Source organism: Labeo rohita, chromosome 10, assembly GCF_022985175.1.
Source record: "Labeo rohita strain BAU-BD-2019 chromosome 10, IGBB_LRoh.1.0, whole genome shotgun sequence".
NCBI lineage: Eukaryota > Metazoa > Chordata > Actinopteri > Cypriniformes > Cyprinidae > Labeo > Labeo rohita.
Genome location: NC_066878.1, coordinates 29,988,539 through 30,008,239, shown reverse-complemented (window position 1 = coordinate 30,008,239; position 19,701 = coordinate 29,988,539). Strand labels below are relative to the sequence as shown.

At 32.8% G+C, this 19,701-nt stretch overlaps 1 protein-coding gene across 1 annotated transcript in view; it reads left to right on the top strand.

Annotated features, from left to right (window-relative positions):
• Positions 1 to 2,045: 2,045 nt before the first annotated feature.
• Positions 2,046 to 19,701, top strand: part of LOC127171585 (calcium/calmodulin-dependent protein kinase type II subunit beta) — a 91,276-nt gene continuing 73,620 nt past the window's right edge. The window contains 2 exon segments of the mRNA XM_051120325.1: positions 2,046 to 2,335; positions 8,956 to 9,050. Coding sequence (XP_050976282.1) covers positions 2,274 to 2,335; positions 8,956 to 9,050 — 157 coding nt within the window. The 5' untranslated portion in view covers positions 2,046 to 2,273.

Below are 19,701 nucleotides of genomic sequence, written 5' to 3'. Positions count from 1 at the left end.
GTAAGTGACCAAAGCCTCTATTCACTTCAACATGCACGAAAACAGTGATAACAGTATAAACATATTTTTTTTACAAAATCTGTCAATTTTTTTTTTTTTTTTTTTTTGCGAGCGTTGAGCATTATAACCAATCACACACGTATCTATTGAGCTTTTGAATGCAATGGCCAATTAAAGGCCAAATTTTGATTTATCAGCTCAAAACGCCATTTGGTTGAATGCACGAAAATAAACCAGGGTTGCCAAGTCCGCAGTTTTCCCGCGGAATTGAGCTACTTTTAAACTGCTGTCCTGGGTTGATTTTACCCTTGCGGGTAAATAGTTTGACACACTGCATTAAATATATTTGACTGAAATGCTTGTACTGAATTATTATATATATTTTTATACCAATGATAAAACTGTGGTAGATGTTAAATTTTGTGAAGGAGGGCTCTAAACTGTGTTTATGCTCGCTATGATATATTGGTTTTCAACAGTGATCGTAAAATATAGGTATGGTATGGGAATTGCATATTTTGATATTGGGATATGGTCATTGGGATACTTTTGGACTATTTTTGATTGGCTATTGAGCTAGTTTTGTTATGCACACCTGGCAACCTTGTCTATAATTTGTAGAATGAGATAATGAGGTATAGGCAGTGTTGGGCACGTACCTTTAAAAAAGTAATTAGTTATAGTTACTAGTTACTTCTCACAAATAGTAACTGAGTTAGTAACTGAGTTACATCATTATAAAAGTAACTAATTACCAGGCAAAGTAACTATTGCGTTACTTAAAAAAAACTTATTTAATATAACTATAAAATAAATATAAAACATTGTACACTAATCTACACTATTTCAATGTTGTTGTGGGCAGTGTTGGAAACATTACTTTGAAAAGTAATTAGTTATAGTTACTAGTTACTTCTCACAAATAGTAACTGAGTTAGTAACAGAGTTACATCATTATAAAAGTAACTAATTACCAGGGAAAGAAACTATTACGTTGGTTTAAAAAAAAAAAAAAAAAAAAAAAAAAAATATATATATATATATATATATATATATGTATATTAACTAACTTGGATGACCCCAATATTAAATATGTTAAATGAATGAAATTTTAATTAAATTAATTAAATTTTTAGTTTACTCACCAGACTAATATTAAATATCTGATATAATATTATAATTATAATTAGCATTCAGCTTTAGCCATTAGAACTTTAATTAGAATAACCATGTATGAATGCATGTTTGTCATGTTGACTGAACTTAGGACTGATGGTGATATTGTTTGTAATTTAGTGTTTCTATGAACGTCTTGTTACTACCACGAATTCTACTATTAATAACAATATTAAACACAACAAGGTTTAATGAGCTGCTGGGTTCATGAATATTAATCACGTTGTCTGCGTTCGCTCGAACTGATTTGCTATAATCAAAACAGGGACGATAATAGGTGAGCGCCAGCCAATGAGATTGCTGTTTGCACATTAGTCCCGCCTACTACCGGAGAAACCAACAGTTCTTAAAAGCTGAAGTATTCCAAAGGAGCCCCGTTGTTTTGAGAGGAAAATATGTATCTTTCTTTGGGTGTGTGAGACAAAGTGACGGCTAGTCGTGTGCCTTTACACTAGAGTTTACAGCTCGTCAAATACAGGTACGCTGCGCATCCATTCAGATGAACTGAAAAATAAAATGATAATAATATTATAATAAATGATAGTAACGCCGTATTTATTGGCAGTAATGGTAACGGTGTTGTAACGTAGGAAACAGTAATTCGTTTGATTACTCGTTACTGAAAAAATAACGCCGTTTATTTATAACGCCGTTATTCCCATCGCTGGGTATAGGTCCCACAAATGTTCACTTTCACAATACATTTGGCAGTTGAATTGCACAAAATTAATTTCTAAATGCCTTATTAGTATCATAATGAGATCACCTGTCGATACACTTACTAAAAAGGTGTAAACGCTAAAAAGATGTTGCAGGTGTAACGACACAATCAGTAGCTCCGCCGCGCCCTCCAGCGGTGACAGAGCGCGTCTCTCACACAGCGGAAAACAAGTGCACTGCAGTTGAACGGCGCATTCGGTGAGAGGTCGGTAAAGCAGTCGAGCCTGCTCGTCGGCGAGCCTCTCCCTCACTTGAATCCGTATCCACGTTTAAGTTTTGTCCTCAAAAATCCCGCAAGTCGAAGGCACGGAAGAATAATCGTAAGTTAGTGCTGGAAACACAGCTCGGATATTGCCGTGAACGCTGAGGGCTGAGAAATGGCAACGACAACTTGCACACGCTTCACCGACGAGTACCAGCTGTATGAAGAACTTGGAAAGTAAGATTGGCTTTTTCTGCTGGTGTTTATACGTGTTTTGTATTGATATCGCACATTTCTTGAATGTAAATTCATATGCAAAAGCCCAGAGGAGTTGTCAGGAAACATTAGAGGGAGTTGCGTTTAAGTACTCCCACTACTATTTAACTATATTGAGTGTATGATGATAAACAGCGATCTAATGAGAATGTTTGACGTCAGAAATGCATTGAGTGAATCCTCATTAAATAATGTCTTATCATGTATGTTAAAGTGAATGTTTACATATTTACTATATGCATATGCTTTTTGGTGCGTTTGAACTCGATGCATCTCGTTTAGGATGCACAAAAGAGCTGTCAGGACACATCGGAGGGAGTTGCATTCAAATGCCCCCACTACAGTGTTTATTTTAACTGTCTGCGCTCATAAATATAAGCCGTCAGGGGTTAATTTTGAGGATGTTGCATGTTTTGTGGCCCCTATGGTGCATTTCATGCAGAAAGCTCAGAGGAGCTGTCAGGAAACATTAGAGGGAGTTGCATTTAAGTACACCCACCACTGTGCATATTACAGTGAATATTTATGTGCGTACAGTCTCAGAACATGCAGGTGTTAAATCTGAGGATGTTGCATGCTTTTTATATGCAAAATAATAGGGAGTTGCATTGAAATGCATTTGCTAATGAGCTCTTATAGTGAATCAAAGATAAAATGTGATCAATCAGGGGTTAATTTACAAGATATTGCATGTTAATCTACAGAGATTGCATGTCTGTGGAGTTGCATTAATATGCATGGAAGTATTTAACATAATCATGAGGGTATTGGATGGTGCATTTCATGCAGAAAGCTCAGAGGAGCTGTCAGGAAACATTAGAGCGAATTACAGTGAATATATTTCACATGTCTGATCATAATTATCAGCTGTCGGCAGGTTATTTGGAGGTTACGTTCGGGTGATACGTTTTAGAGTTTAATCAGGCCAATGGGTCGCTGCATTGTATCTCTACACTCTTTGGAAAAAGGTACAAAGCTGTTGCTGGGGCGGGATCCTATAGGTACAAAAACTAAAAGGGACATTTTTGTACCTCATTAACCCCTAATTTGTACCTTAAGGTACACATTAGCACTTTAAAAGTACATATTAATATCTAAAGTGTACATATTTTGTATCTTTTTGTACTGAGAGTCTATGTTACGGTTCGATACAATGTATCAAGAGTTCTGTAATGAATGTTACAATGTATCATAAAGTCAGTGAAGGGTCGCTACATTGTGTCGTTCTGTCCAGTGACATTTGGAGCTGTGAGAGCTGCCCGGGCGGCTGTTTGCTGTCTATAATCTGACTGTGTGTGTGTGTGAGACATGCCTGCGGCCTGACGTTAGGAAATTATTTTACTCTCTCTGCCCCCCCTCCTTCTCCTCCAGTCAGTCAGTATTGCGTTTCTTTTGAACCTTTTTCTCCTGAATTATTAAATGAGTCCCACGCATGTTGCCCACGATCATAAAAACACAAATAGTAGTATACAGACTTCTCTTAGAAGCTGTTTTATAGTTTCATAACTTTTTAAACTTCTCGTTTTTATTAATACTCTGTGGGTTTCGTTTTCAGTTCATCTTAACGTAGAGTATATTCCCGCTCGCTGAGGAGAAATAGACATTTACAACTTTTTAAACATTTTGTGTGTGTGACATTTCAGCAGATCTTCGCCATACTGAACTGAATATTTGACCACATCCTCAGTTTGTGGTGGAGACATGCAGTTTAGCCTTTCTTGACAGTTTTTTAGATAACTGTACATTTTATTCATACTGTAAGTAAATATACATATATATATATGATATTATATGCATACAAAATCTGTTCAAATAGAAAACAGTTTTTAAATTGTAGTAATATTTCACATTAATGCTGTTTTTAAGCATATTTTTGATCAAATACATGCAGCCTTTATTATATTATATCATATGTGACCCTGGACCACAAAACCAGTCATAAGGGTAAATTTTTTGAAATTGAGATTTATACATCTTCTGAAAGCTGAATAAATAAGCTTTGATGTATGCTTTATTAGGATAGGACAATATTTGGCCAAGATACAAGTACTTGAAAATCTGGAATCTGAGCGTGCAAAAAAAATCTAAATATTGAGAAAAATCACCTTTAAAGTTGTCCAAATGTAATATATTATTATATTATGTTATATTATATTATATTATATTATATTATATTATGAATTAAATTACATTTTAGAATTTAATTTATAGTTATATGTAGGGTAAATTGTCAGAACAACGTTGTTGTTTTTTTTTTTTTTGGTTTGTGTATGTGTGTTGTGTGGCATTTTCAATTAGAAAACAGTTTTTAAATTGTAGTAATATTTCACATTTATGCTGTTTTTAACCATATTTTTGATTAAATAAATGCAGCCTTAATTATATATTATATTATATTATATTATATTATATTTTATTATATTATATTATGAATTAAATAACATTTTATAATTTATTATAGCTAAATGTTTTTTTTTTTTGATCAAATAAATGCAGCCTTTATTTTATTACATTATATTATATTATATGTGACCCTGGACCACAAAACCAGTTGTAAGGGTCAATTTTTTGAAATTGAGATTTATACATTTTCTGAAAGCTGAATAAATAAGCTTTGATGTATGGTTTGTTAGGAGAGGACAATATTTGGCCAAGATACAAGTACTTGAAAATCTGGTATCTGAGCGTGCAAAAAAATCTAAATATTGAGAAAAATCACCTTTAAACTTGTCCAAATGTAATTATTATATTATATTATATTATATATATATGAATTAAATTACATTTTAGAATTTAATTTATAGTTATATTTAGGATTAATTGTCAAAACAAAGTTGCTTTTTTTTTTTTTTTTTTTTTTTTTTTTTTTTGGTTTGTGAATGTGTGCTGTGTGGCATTTTCAAATAGAAAACATTTTTTAAATTGTAATAATTTTAATATTATAATATTTATTACAAATTAATGCTGTTTTTAACCATATTTTTGATTAAATAAATGCAGCCTTTATTATATATTATATTATATTATGAATTAAATAACATTTTATAATTTATTATAGTTATATGTAGGGTTATTTGTCAGAACAAAGTTACAGTTTTTTTTTTTTTTTTTTTTTTTTCCGGTTTGTAAATGTGTGTGGTGTGGCAGTTTACCCTAAACACCTCAGCAGCCCGCAGCTCAGGGGGGGGTTTGGTCTTCCTGACAGGCCGACAGCAGTAAATCAGCTCAATGTCTCCACTGAGACACTCAGGCTGTTTCCAGCACTAATGAAACTACACGTTTGCTAACAGAGCGCACGAGCTGCAGACAGACGGCTCTCCGGCCTCATTGGCTCCAGGCCTCTGTCCGGTCAAGGGTGCATGGCTCATGGCTGTGACACTTTAACCTTCTGCTTTATTAGTCGAGAAGTTTCTTTTCTTCTTCTTGAAAGTTTTGTTTCCCTCACACTGGCAAGCAATGGTTTTAGATTTCATTAATTATAATACTTGACATTAGTAGTTGGATGAGGTTATTGGCTGATATTTTACATTTTTTAATTATCGCCATCGGCTGATAAGATTTTATTTTTTGGTCGATAAATGTCACAAGCGGAACTTTTATTGTAACAGCGATGAGATTTTTTACTTTAGTAAATATAAAAGGATTATTTTAGTAAATATTATGCAAAATCAATTTAATTGCAGCAGTTGTTATGCTCATGTTTTTACTGTCTTTAAATTAAATAGTGTGGTATCATATATACTGGCTTCATATCAGCCATCATAAAACATATTGTCAACCTCTACATTATAAATGTTAATGTGTAAATATGCTGACCGTACAGATATTTATCAGATATTAATTAAAGCTGCAAAACAGTTAGTCGCGATTAATCGATTCAAAATAAAACTTTTTGTTTGAATACTATATGCGTGTGTACTGTGTATATTTATGTATATAAAAATACACACACATATATACATTATATACATTAACTTATTATTAACTTATTAACTTATTTTGAATCGATTAATCATGACTAATCGTTTTGCAACTCTAATGTAATGGTAATACTATGGTACTTTATTACCATATGCATATATCATTATATTTAGTTATATGCAGTATGTATTTATAAAATATATATTTATGTATAGGTCAATATTTAATATTTAGTTTTGCACTCCCAAAAAGTTCATCTTTAAAAGCACTAAGAATTTAATAGTTTAATAGCTGTGAATTGTTAAGCAAATTTTTAAAATGAATATCTATTTTTCATACTATAATTTGTAATGTTTCGATGCCTACATCAACTTGTAGCTTTTGATGTAGTTAAGTTTAATTTTTAGTGTTTTATTGCACATTTATGTAGACAAGATATGGAATTTTAATATCATAATTTTGTAATAAGTTATCAGCATACATGTTATACTTGAGATTAGGATACTCATAAATTTAATAATTTTTTTTTGAATCAGTCTTTATTTATTATTATGTAGTCATTTTAAATTTAATCATAGTTTTAGTAATTTTGTTGTTTTGATCATTTTTAGTGCTTTTTTATATGTCTGTGTAGTTTTTAATTTTTATTTCGGTTTTACAAAATAAAATATACATAATTTTTAATAAGTTATGCGCAGTGTTATACTTGAAATTAAGATACTATTATAGATTTTATTAACCTTTTGAATCACTTATATTTTTATTATATTTCAATTTTAATTAAAGTTTTAGTAATTTAGTTGTGTGTTTTGGTAATTTTTATTTTTTTTGTGTTCTATATGTCTGTATAGTTTTTGTTCATTTGTATTATTTATTAGTTTTACACTGCAGTTTTACAAAATAAAATGTTTTAGTATGTTATTGGCAGTGTTATACTTGAAATTAGAATATTATTAGATTTTTTAATATTTTATTTTTTATTTATTTTTTATTTTAATTATAATTAAAGTTTTTAGTAATGTTGTGTGTTTTGATACTTTTTAGTGTTTTTTGTTTTTTTCTATGTTTATAGGCTAGTTTTTATTAATTTTTATTTTAGTTTTACACTGCAGTAAAATGTAAATAATTTTTTAATAAGTTAGATTATTAAGTTATACTTGAAATTAGTATACTATTACAAATTCTGTTAATAGTTTTTATTTTTATTATGTTTTAAATTTAACTTTAAAGTTTTAGTAATAATTTCATTTTGTTGTGTATTTTGATCATGTTTAGTATTTTTTTCTGTCTGTAGTTTTTATTGATTTTTATTTTAGTTTTACACTGTAGTTTTACAAAATAAAATGCATGTCATTTTTAATAAGTTATCGGCAGTGTTATACTTACGATTAGGATACTTATATATTATATTATTAAGAATCAGTTTTTTATTTCTGTTTTAATTCTAACTTTAATGAAAGTTTTAGTAATTTTGTTGTGTGATTTGATCATTTTTAATTTTTTTTATGTCTATAGTTCTTATCCATTTCGATTTCAGTTTTGCACTTGTCAGTTTTACACTGTATATAATTTTATTAATTTTAATTTCAATTTTAGTACATCAAATTAAAATGAGTGCTAAATTTTAAACTGAACTAAAATTTAGTATTCAATTGAAATTAACTTGCAGTAAACAGTAAAACTGTTTGCACTACAAATCAGTGTGCTTATAATTAAGATAATACATTAAAATAATACGGTAAGACACATCAATTTGCAATATCAAGCAAAACAAGCTGTTTTGTACAGCTAAAAATAGCTGGACGCAGATGAGACCGGAAACCAGACCCATAAAATTTACAAATGGCCGCGCCCGCTCTTACAAGAAAAAAAGGTGGATAGGCTTATTGATATTAGCTAGAATTTTAAAATTCATTGCTAATTTGCATGGTACTCCTTGTCGTATTATCATATCTTAAAAGACACTTTTTGAAATTGTATGATTGACATTTACACCTCTTGCGTGATGCTTTGAATAATGATCCGCATCCAGCGACGCCCAAGATCTCCCAGGCTTCTTCATTTCTTCTAGTCCGGCAGCCAAGCGAATCGTGCGCAGGTGATTTGCCTGAGGTCACAGAGGGGCATATGGTCGGTTTTTATCACATGTTAACATCACATGGGTGTCTCCAAGGGCATTTGAGCCTGTCGGTGAGGGGAGGGAAGTCACGGATCCAGAGCGGCTGCTTGAGACATGCCGAGTGTATTGTGTAACTGTAACAAGGTGTGCTAAAATTAGCCAGTAAGGAATGACATCAGACCGTTATCATGACTGTCTCAAGTGATTTTCTTAGCACAGGTCTTTCTGAAAATAGACTCAAGGAGGCTTTTGAAAGACAGAGTGTGTTCTACATTTGGTTCCCATGTGAATATCATGAATATTTGCGCATCAAACACCTGCGTGTTGTTTTCATTTCTGATCTGGCTCTGTTGATGCTTTTGGTAAAGAGGTATAGATGTGCACAGCGGTTGTTCTTCGTAACGGTTCACCCAAAAATAAAACGTTTGCTTCCGTGGAACACAAATAGAGAACAGAAGTGTCCCTTTAAGCTATTTTTGAAGGGTTTTGAACTGATTTTTTGGGTTCAACGCTGTATTTTCTTCTCTGTCTGTTTCTTCAGGGGGGCCTTCTCAGTCGTGCGACGTTGTGTCAAGCTGTGCACGGGCCAAGAGCATGCTGCCAAAATCATCAACACCAAAAAGCTCTCAGCAAGAGGTAAATCATGACTGCTGGAAAATGTTTCTGGACGGGGAAAAGGGGGCTGGTTTGCACTTTGAGATGGATGAACCTGTGGATATTTTTGGGTCTTTTACAGATATTTCATACATACCTTAAAATGTATTTATAGTGGTCTGAAATGGCTTAAAATAGTAGCAAACAGCTTGAAATAATTTAAAACGACATGCATTTCAAACATAAATAATTAGCATATTTAATATTTATTCAGTATTCTTATGTGGGTCGAAGACGTTAAGATGTCCACGTCAAAAGAAATTTACGGAAGTGATTTTATGTTTATAGAAAGTACACTAAATGTAATTAAATGTAAGTAAAGTGTCTACTTACTTAAGGTTTTCAAAGTTTTTGGAGAGTAAAATGTCAAAATTGGTTGAAATAATGTTACATTGCCATTCATTGTAACACAATATTTATGTAAAAATTCAAACAGCATGCTTATTCTGACTTATACATATTAAAATATATAAAAGAATAAGGGAGCATATTAAATTTGATTGTGTTTCTGACAAATGGGCAAAACCTAGGATAGTGGCAAATTTTAAAAATGTAGAATTACAACTAATTAGTATTTGGGGTGAAAGAAATTCATCTTTTAATATGTCATAAATTGATTTTTGTTGTAAATATGCTTGACAAGATTGTTATGCTGCATGACATTTTAGTGGGTGTCTTCTGTAAATTAGGGAAAAAATGTATAATATTTATTTTTTGCTCAGAAAAACAAAAACAAAAATGCAATTAAATTAAACAGAAAACTTTTTAATATTTTTTGGAAAAACATCAACAATTTAAAGCAGTATTACACTTATTGTTCAGGGGTCAGGTGTCGGGTCAGTACCCAGTACCCTGTACCCAATTGTACTTTTTTTTCGGTACTTTACTCTCTGTGTAATAACAAAAACATTATTTCAGTGAAAAAAATAAGTCAAAAAATCTCAATTTCAACATTTTGAACAATAGGAACCTACAATCTTTTTCTTTTCCTTTTTTCTTTTTTTTTCAGGGATTTTTGTATTTAAATTTTTCTGATAATCAAATGAAGGCATTAAACGTTTATTTTTAATAAAATGAATATTAAACCCTTTTATTTTTTGGCAAACAAACAGGTTTACTGTTCAAATTAGAGGTACCGGGTTCGGTAATTTTGGTACTGAAAAATTAAAAACGTCCATTTCCCGCTCACATTTGAGCGCTGTTGAGCCGATTTTTAAACATCGCTGATTGGCCATAGTGTTCACGCGCTCAACAGACATGACTGTGATTGGCGCTTCACGCTCTTCACTGAGCGCTCGCGCATAAGCACAACTGGAGCGTTTGAAAGCCACGTGTGTCAGCGTGTCCCTTATACATCTGCATATAGATGGATCCGCTGACAGAGGAGCGTGAAGCGCTTATCATTGTAGCCAGTCACAGTCAAGTCTGTTGAGCGCGTGAACACTATGGCCAATCAGCGATGTTTAAACATCGGCTCAACAGCGCTCAAATGTGAGCGGGAAATGGATGTTTTTAAAATTTCAGAACTGAAAGTACTGAACCCGGTACGTTTTGACAACCCTAGTTAAAATTAATACATGGAAGGAAAATTGTGTGAAAATTATGTTAAAAAAGTTAATAATAATTGTAGTATTTTTTTTTTTTTTACAATTAGGTGGTTAATCTTGTTGTAATCTTTATTTTTATCATTTAATTGTTTTATTTAAATTAGCCAGAAATAGGAATATATAAACAGCTACATTATACTGTACAAAAGTTATACAAGACTATATATTTCTGTTACATGTTAAACCATACTTTTATTTAGACAGGTTGCTGGGAAGTTTTTGTGTATACACTATGATATGATGCTAATTTTCTCAAATGAAATGGTAAAATTCACATGAAGTGACTCTCACAGCAGCTGTAGAGATCAAGTTAAAGCGTTTATGTCGTCATGTAGTAAGATGCAGATGTTGAAAATCTCCACCATTCATGTGGTGGGGGGTGGTGCCGTTGGGGGTGCGGGCTGCCCCCCCTAATATAATGGCAGGGGAAACACTGAAAATAATAGTGGTTATCAGTTTAAACATTTTGCAGCATGACTAAATTGTGGCTAAGTTTTATTTGAGTCAAACTAGACTAAAAATTCCCAGACTTTTAGTCAACTAAAACATGGACAGGATACGCTGACTAAATATGATAAAAGCTAAAAATGGCATTTGACACAAGAGTAGGACTAAATAAAAATAATAATAATAATAATAAAAATAAAAAAAGCAGAAGGAGTTTCCTTCGTTTGTTGAACACAGAAGAAGATATTTTGAAGAATGTTGGTAACCAAGCAGTTTTTGGTCCCCATTGATTTCTATAGTATTTTTCTCCATACTATGAAGCCAATGGCTACCAGCAACTGTTTGGTTACTTACATTCTACAAAACATCTTGTTTTTTGTGTAATCCTTAACAAAAGTTCTAGCAGCCCCCAAAAATTAAAATATGAACTTGTAAATAAGCATAATATGGTCACTTTAAATGACTAGGTAAATATAAAGATGTCAGCACTCGTAGTTGACATGTTTGTTGTGGTGCTGTGTGATATTTTGGGTGTGTTTTGGGAAGTGTTGGCGCACTGGGGCCAATCATACGGTCTGCAGGTCATCACAGGCAGCTTGACCATTTGGCACGCCGCTGACAGCATGTCTGTCCGGCCAACATGCCAAGAGCACGGGACTCGTGTACACGCTCGAACACACACCCACGGTGCTGCGGAGCAGCTTCAAGTACTTCAACATGAGAGCCTTTTGTTTGAAGCTGTGCTTCTGAAACAAAGCCATGCCACACTTCAAGTGGAAAAAGTTCAGATTGGCGCTTCGTCATCGCTGCTGTTGTTTTGACTCAGCTTGTGACCACATCTGACACCTCACTGTCCCCTGACGCCCATGTGACGATTCGCTTTCAATCAGACATCAGGATGCGTTCATATTATCTTGGTTTTGCTGCGGAAACAGGGTTTAGAGTCATGTGAACGCAGTGGCAGTGCTGAAAGAGTTAATGTGGCAAGTGGAAACTGGAACAAATGTGAGGGGGTGGGGCCTGGGTAGAGTGATTGACACCGAGTGCAGCCAATAACGACACAGACCCCCTCCTCAAGAAGGATTCTCTTATTACACAACAACAAGAGCTGCTTTGGGGAAGTTGTGATTTGCTGTGAATACTTTATGTGCATAATCGCAGCACCTGCAATGCAGTATGGAGTTGACCTGGATTTACCCGAAGTGTCACACACACGCATGCAGCACTAGGTTGATCGGGGCAATCGACTCTGTGATTGTTTCCAATTTTAACGGCTTACCGCTGGGATAAGTAGTGATAAAAGCGATTGTTTGAGCTGTAATTGTTTCTGACGGGCCTATTATCCTGCCATGCAAACGTGAGCACAGTTGCATTTGATTGCATACAGTTGGCCTCAAATAAGTGGCTCCCTCTGTGTGAAACACCAATTATCTTTAGTTTACCTCCTGGCAAATTTGTTTGCATCGACAAAATTGCCTGTATTTGGTTATCCTGGGCATTTTGTTGGAATATGTTCTTTGCCTATGATGAATTGATTGTGATGTTTCTCGTTAGTATATCTCTTTGGATAAAAGCGTCAGCTAAATGTGCAATTAATCAATTCCCAATAGATAAACTTAAGTCCTGGTGGTTTTAGGATGGCGCTATTAATCAAAGTAAATTTCTGCACATTTTGGGAAAAGATATTTGTGAATAAATATCAGTGACTGGAAAAAAGTGTTGTTATGGTGTAATAATAATAATAATAAGCACTCATAATTTTGTTTTTATTATCATTTTACACCCTCTGTATGACTTTTAAAAGTCAGTTGGGTTTTTAATGCAAGTTATTTTTGCAGCTGAGAAATATTTGTTTTCTGACTAAATTAAAGCTTGGTAGTTTAACATAGAATAAATTATGAGAACCATAAAAGTTACTATTGTGATTTTACAATTTTGCTGTTAAATATTTTTCTAAAAATTCTTTTTTTTTTTTTTTACTTTAGTTTACTTCACTATTACAGTAGTATCATCTCTTATTTTTCTATAAAAGCTTGAAGAGAACAATACATGTTGGTGTTGTAGTTTTACAGTTTTACTATAAAATATTTGTTTCACAAAGTGTTTATTTTGCAGTAAAATACTGCAGAAGTATTTTTTTTGGAGAAATAAAAGTTTGATGGTTTAACATTTTAAAATGATGGAATTAAGAGAACAAAAATGTTAGCATTGTAATTTCACAGTTTTGCTGTAAAATATATATATATTTTTTCATAAAATCTATTTATTTTACAGTGAGATGTTGCAAAAGTGACATTTCTTACTTTTCTGGCAGAAAAAACTTATTTATTTATTTAGACAGCAATAAATGTTAGTATTGTAATTTTACAGTTTTGCTGTAAAAATGTGTTTTTTAAATTGTTTATTTTACAGTAAAATGTTACAAAAATAATATTTCTTACTTTTCTGACAAAAAATCTTAATAGTTTAATGTTTGAGAATGAATAAAGTATGATCATTTTACAGTTTTGTTGTAAAATAAAATTTTTCCTGAAATGTTTATTTTGCGGTAGATATTACAAAAGTAATATTTTTTACTTTTCTGACAAAAAGCTTGTGAGTTTAATGTTTAAAAATGAACAAATCGAATCTGTAATTTTACATTTTTGCTGTAAAATAAAAAAAAATCATAAAATGTTTATTTTACAGTAAAATGTAACAAAAGTAATTTCTGACAAAAAAAGCTTGATAGTTAAACATCTGAAAATAAATAAAGACGACAGTAAATGTTAGTGTTATAATTTTGCAGTTTTACTGTAAAATACATTTTTTAAATAAAACGTTTTTTACAGTAAAATGTTACAAAAGTAATATTTCTTACTTTTCTGACAAAAAAGCATGGTAGTTTAGTTTAACGTTTGAAAATTAATAAATGAAGACAACAAATGTTAGTATTGTAATTTAACAGTTTTGTTGTAAAATAAAATAAATTTTTTTTTAAATAGTTTTTTAAATATAGCTTTACAATTTGCAATAGTAGTATTTCTAATTTTGTTTAAAAAATTAGAAACAAAAAAAAAATTTGCAGCCCTTATGGAATATGTCACATTATGGTAAAATGGGTAGAGAATGCCATTTTTATGAGTTAATTTACATATTGATGGGATTCAGGCAGTAATTCGCGTGTATCTTGGAGATACAGTAACAAAACATCCATTTAACTCAAAATGTTAGACATCTTATGAGTGTTTTCAACACATAAAACACTTCTTAATTGTAGAATATGACTGCAATGTGAGTGATGTTCACAGGTGTGCTTCATTACTGTAGTGTGGTGATGGCATGAGTCTTTCTCTGTCATCTCGGCAGGGTCTGATGCTCTTTGCTGCAGAGGCGTTTTGTGGTGTTTGGGTGTCAGCATTCTCACAGCTTCACACCAGTCACACTGCTCGATGTGACAACTTCACGAGCTGTTGTGTGTGTGTGTGAGCATGTTTGGGAGGGTTTTAGTGAGGCCACAATGATGTTCCGTAAACTGACTGCAGCTTCAATAGCGATTTAAACGATATCATGCATTTTTAATGTCAATGTTATTTATTCCCTGAGGTCTGCTTGTAACATTTAAAAGTTTTGGTACAGTATTCTTTTTTGTTTTATTTTGAAAGACATTTATAATGTTGTAAAATATTTCTATTTCAAATAAATGCTGTTCTTTTGAACTTCGTTCATTAAAGAATCCTGAAAAAAAAATTAGCACAGTTTCAACAAAAATATGAAGCAGCACAACTGTTTTCAGCATTAATAATAAATCAGCATATTAGAATGATTTCTGAAGGATCATGTGACACTGAAGACTGGAGTAGCGATGCTAAAAATTCAGCTTTGCATCACAGGAATAAATTACATTTTAAAATATATTCAAATAATTTTTTTTAACTGAAATAATATTTTACAATAGCAGTGTAAGTTTAATTCATATACGACTGTAGTTTTAATTAACATTTTAATTTTTTTTTCATTTTCATTTTCCGTTTTCATTTTAATTTTAGTTAAAGATTTAGTCATTTTTTTAGTTTCTGTCATTTTTATTAGTTTTTTCCCCTATAAATTACTTTTTGTCATAACCTTTGTCATAACCATAACCTTTTTGCCCGTTTCAGTTTATTTTAGTACTTCGAATTAGCCTAAAATAAAACAAAATTATTTTTTGCAACTTTTAATGTATTTCGAATGTATGTATTTATTTATTTATATGTATATAACATTTTACATTTTTTTTAAACATTTTTTTTTATTTCGGTTAAAGGTTGTTTTATTTCATGTAACAAAAATGTTTTTTAGGTTAATTTTAGGTAATGATAATACTATTATAATTATTCTTTATTTTTAAAGAAATTAATACTGTTAAGTTAATTTAAAATGTTATAAAATATTTCTGTTTCAATTAAATGCTGTTCTTTTGAAAATTTATCTTTTTTTTTTTTTTTAAAATTAAAGGTTTCAGTTAAATATTACTATGTTTACTGTATTTTTGATCAAATAAATGCAGCTTAATTTAAAAAATCATTAAAAATCTTTCCAACCTCAAAATTTTGAATGGTGTTTTTGCACCCAAAACACTCCTATTTTTTTAATTACTTTTTTACACCCTCTATCTTAGAATTGGGTTTTGATTCTATTTGTAGCTCAGAAGTAATGCATGTTTTTATAGTACTTCAAAAGAAAATGTGATTTGTCATGTTAAACATCCCCAATCAGACATTTTAACAGTAGCTGCGATCCATCTGGAAGCACTTAATGATGCTGGGATGATCGACAGCCAGCCGTGTGTTTTTATCAAGACTCTAAATCGTGAATCGCTGAAGACGATCTACGGCCTCTTTCCCAGCTGTCCTCTTTCCCGTATGACTCATGCATGGCAGACAGCAGGCTTCCTCCGTGGGGTGTGCCGGAGCGGTCCAGGCCTCTCGGCTGCGCTCGTCTGTCTCTCCGTATCATGCAGATTCGTTGGAGTCGAGCGTGTGCGCCACACATTTAAACTAGCAGAGGTTGCATGATCTTTAGCCACTGGTTGGCCGTGTGGTTTACAGTAGATCCTGTGGTCTGCGAGATGCTGAGTCTGACCTTTGCTGCCGTGTTTGAAGTGACGTGCAGACCGCTTTAAAAGGGCATAACAAGATTTGATCTGAGATCAGTGTGAATTGAGCAGGAACTGTTTGACTGGAGGGAAAAACAAATATCACGATCCTTCAGAATGATATAAAAAAACTTGTGTTTTGTTCAAAAGATGTGAAATTAATTATGAAGGTTTTTCTATTTTTAAACACCAACATTGCACATCTCATCCTGTGATGACAACTTAAATGCAAGGTTTTTTCAAAACATTGGTGTCATTTTTAAACAATCCATTTACAAAAAAAAAGTCAGATTTAATTATTTATTTGAAATAAATGAGAATTTCAGTTCAGCACGGAGGTATTACATTGTTCAAAAGTGACAGAAAATACATTTATAATGTTATAAAAATCTATTGCAAGTAAATTATTTGATGGTAATACATTATTTTCTATTCATCAAAGGATCCTGAAAAAAAAAATGTATCAAAGGTTTCACAAATAAACTGTTTTCCATTTCAGTATGGTGTATTTGCATCCACATGGTTTTCTGACAGGCTGAATCTACTGCAGTTTTTTTTTTTTAGTATTATTGATATACTGTTGTATTTTTGGTAATATATAAAGATTATTTAATTTTAAAGTTTTAATCATTTTTTTAATGGCCTGTATACTTTTTATTAATTTTGGTTATATTATTTTATAATATCATATATCATTTAAAAACAACATATATCATTTATATCATGACTTGTTGTTTTAACGAGAAAACATCTCATTATTACGAGAAAAGGTGCAGTTTTAACAAGATAATTATGTTGTTTTAAAATGACAAATGTTGCCTTTGCAAATAGCTATAAAACTATAGCAAATATTTTTTTTATATTTTATTTCAGTTATTTTTTATTAGATTTCAAGTAACTTTTTATGGTTTTACTTTTAGTTATGATTTCTCTGATTTGCTGTAATACTTGGTAATCTGGCATATGTTGGGTTGCGGTTAACTAAAGGTCATGTGAAACTGAAAGGGCTAACATGATTTCATAGTAGCTTAACTTCCTCAAAGTCTATGCAATTCCACAAAAGATTTGTGCAAACTATTAATTGTTTAAAAAAAGCTTTTTTAAAGGCATAGTTCATCCAAAAATGAAAATACTGTCATTAATTTCTCACCCTCATGTCGTTCCAAACCTGTAAGACCTTTGTTCATCTTCAGAACACAAATTAAGATATTTTTGATGAAATCCAAGAGCTTTCTGACCCTGCATAGACAAGAAATTGTTAAAGTCGTTATTTTTGGGGGGTTTTTGCACACAAAAAGTATTCTCGTAGCTTCATAAAATTACGGCTGAACAACTGATGTCACGTGGACTATTTTAACGATGTCCTTAATACCTTTCTTGGCCTTGAAAACATCAAATGTTTTTTTTTTTTTTCCTCATTTTATTCCATTTTTTTTTAATGGTCTGTATACCTGTGACGCGTCAGCTGCCTCCCCCCTGCGTATCATCGTCACCCCATCCGGTAATCGCCGCCCTTCACCAGGCTCCCGACGGGAGCGGGCGTACGAGAGAGAAGGGGCACCGAAACAGCCAAGTCTGGTGGTGTGTAATAAGGCGCACCTGACGCAAATTAAGCCTCATCACCGCTGCTGTTGAAATGCTGAGCGCACCTCTCCTCGGGAGACCGGTCTCTTCCCCGTGCATGCACGCTGGTGTCCTCGTGGGTCCAGGAAGGGAGCGTTGAGGGAATGAGCACCGCCGAAGTGACACGCTGCCGGACCTGCGGTCCGGACGAGAACCGCACCCGTGAGGCGGCTGACAGGCCAAGATGCCGGGCCATTTACTCTCCAGGAAGTGCAGTGTGTCAAGGTGGACGAAGCCGCTAGATGAAGCCGCCGCCCCTCGTGCCGTGGACCTCAGTCGGACTCCGCCCCTTACCTGGACCTTTCCTTCTTGAACACCGCCCCTCCTTCATGGAACCCTCAACATGACGAGGACACCAGATCCCCTGTTTATTTTGGACACTTTATTTCCCCCTTTTTGGACACTTTTGTTTATTTTATGTTTATTAAAAGCCTCTCTGAGGCCTGATGTCACACCCACTGTGTTGCTCCTTCCGCCACAATACCTTTTTATTTATTTTAGTTATATTATTTTAGTTATAGTATTTAGTTTGTCATTTAATTACCTCAAGTTAAACTAAGCAAAAATTAGAAATGTTGCCTTTGCAAATAGATGAAATATTTTTTATATTTTATTTCAGTTATTTTAGATTTAAAGTAACTTTTTTACTTAATGATTTCTCTGATTTGCTGTAATACTTGGTTGTCTGGTTATCTGGTTTATAGTTCCTCACAGTCCATGCAGTTCCACTAAAGATTTGTGCAAACTATAAACCCTGGCCTAATAGTTAGAGAGTTGGACTTGTAACCCGAAGGTTGCAGGTTCGAGTCTTAGGTCCGGCAGGTCTTGTAGGTGGGGGGAGTGAATTACCGCTGCTGCGTCCAAACATAAGTTTATCATTTGCTCGTGTTTTTAAGTCTTGTCATTTGAAATGTCAAGCGATCACAGAGAGACTCATCATGGCACTGCTTTGTTTACAGTGGTAACCATGGAAACGCTGTATCATTAATCCATAAGCGCCACCTGCTGGCAGAGACTGAATTTGCATTCATTCAGTCCATCTGCTGTTTTTGTTTTATTTGTAATAAAATAATAATAAAATAATTTTTGAACAAACAAATAATGTTTGAACTCTATATTTGTTAGGCTAGTAGGTTTTGCTGTTATATTGAAATTGGAATCGAGAATTGTACAATTAAACTGGTATGTAAAATTTTGATGTCGTATAAGCTTATTTATTAAAATAAAAGATAACACGTGTCAAAACAATGATAACAGCAGCTGTTCTTTTTTTGGTGGCAGGGTCAGTAGAAAAAATCCTTAGCGTTGAGCCCTGATGGGTCACCATACTTGACCCATCAGGGCTCAAAGCTTTTTTTAAAGTGATAGTTCACCCAAAAATTAAAATTCTGTCATTAATTACTCACCCTCATGTCGTGAGTACACAAATTAAGATATGTTTGATGAAATCCAAGAGCTTTCTGACCCTGCACAGACATGAAATTGTTAAATAAAGCTGTTATTTTTGTTCTCTGTACACAAAAAGTATTTTCGTAGCTTCATAAAATTACGGTTGAACCACCGATGTCACATGGACTATTTTAATGATGTCCATACTACCTTTCTGGGCCTTAAAAGCTCCCAGATTTCATCAAAAATATCTTAATTTGTGTTCCAAAGATGAATAAGAGTCTTACAGTTTTGTAATGACATGAGGGCGAGTACTTGATATGAGAAATTTCATTTTTGGGTAAACTATACCTTTAACATTTAAAAAAAAATACGCTGCTCATTTAACTACTTTGCAATCTGCAGTTTCTCTTTTACATGATGTTTAAGACGTTTAACATTGTTTTCCCAG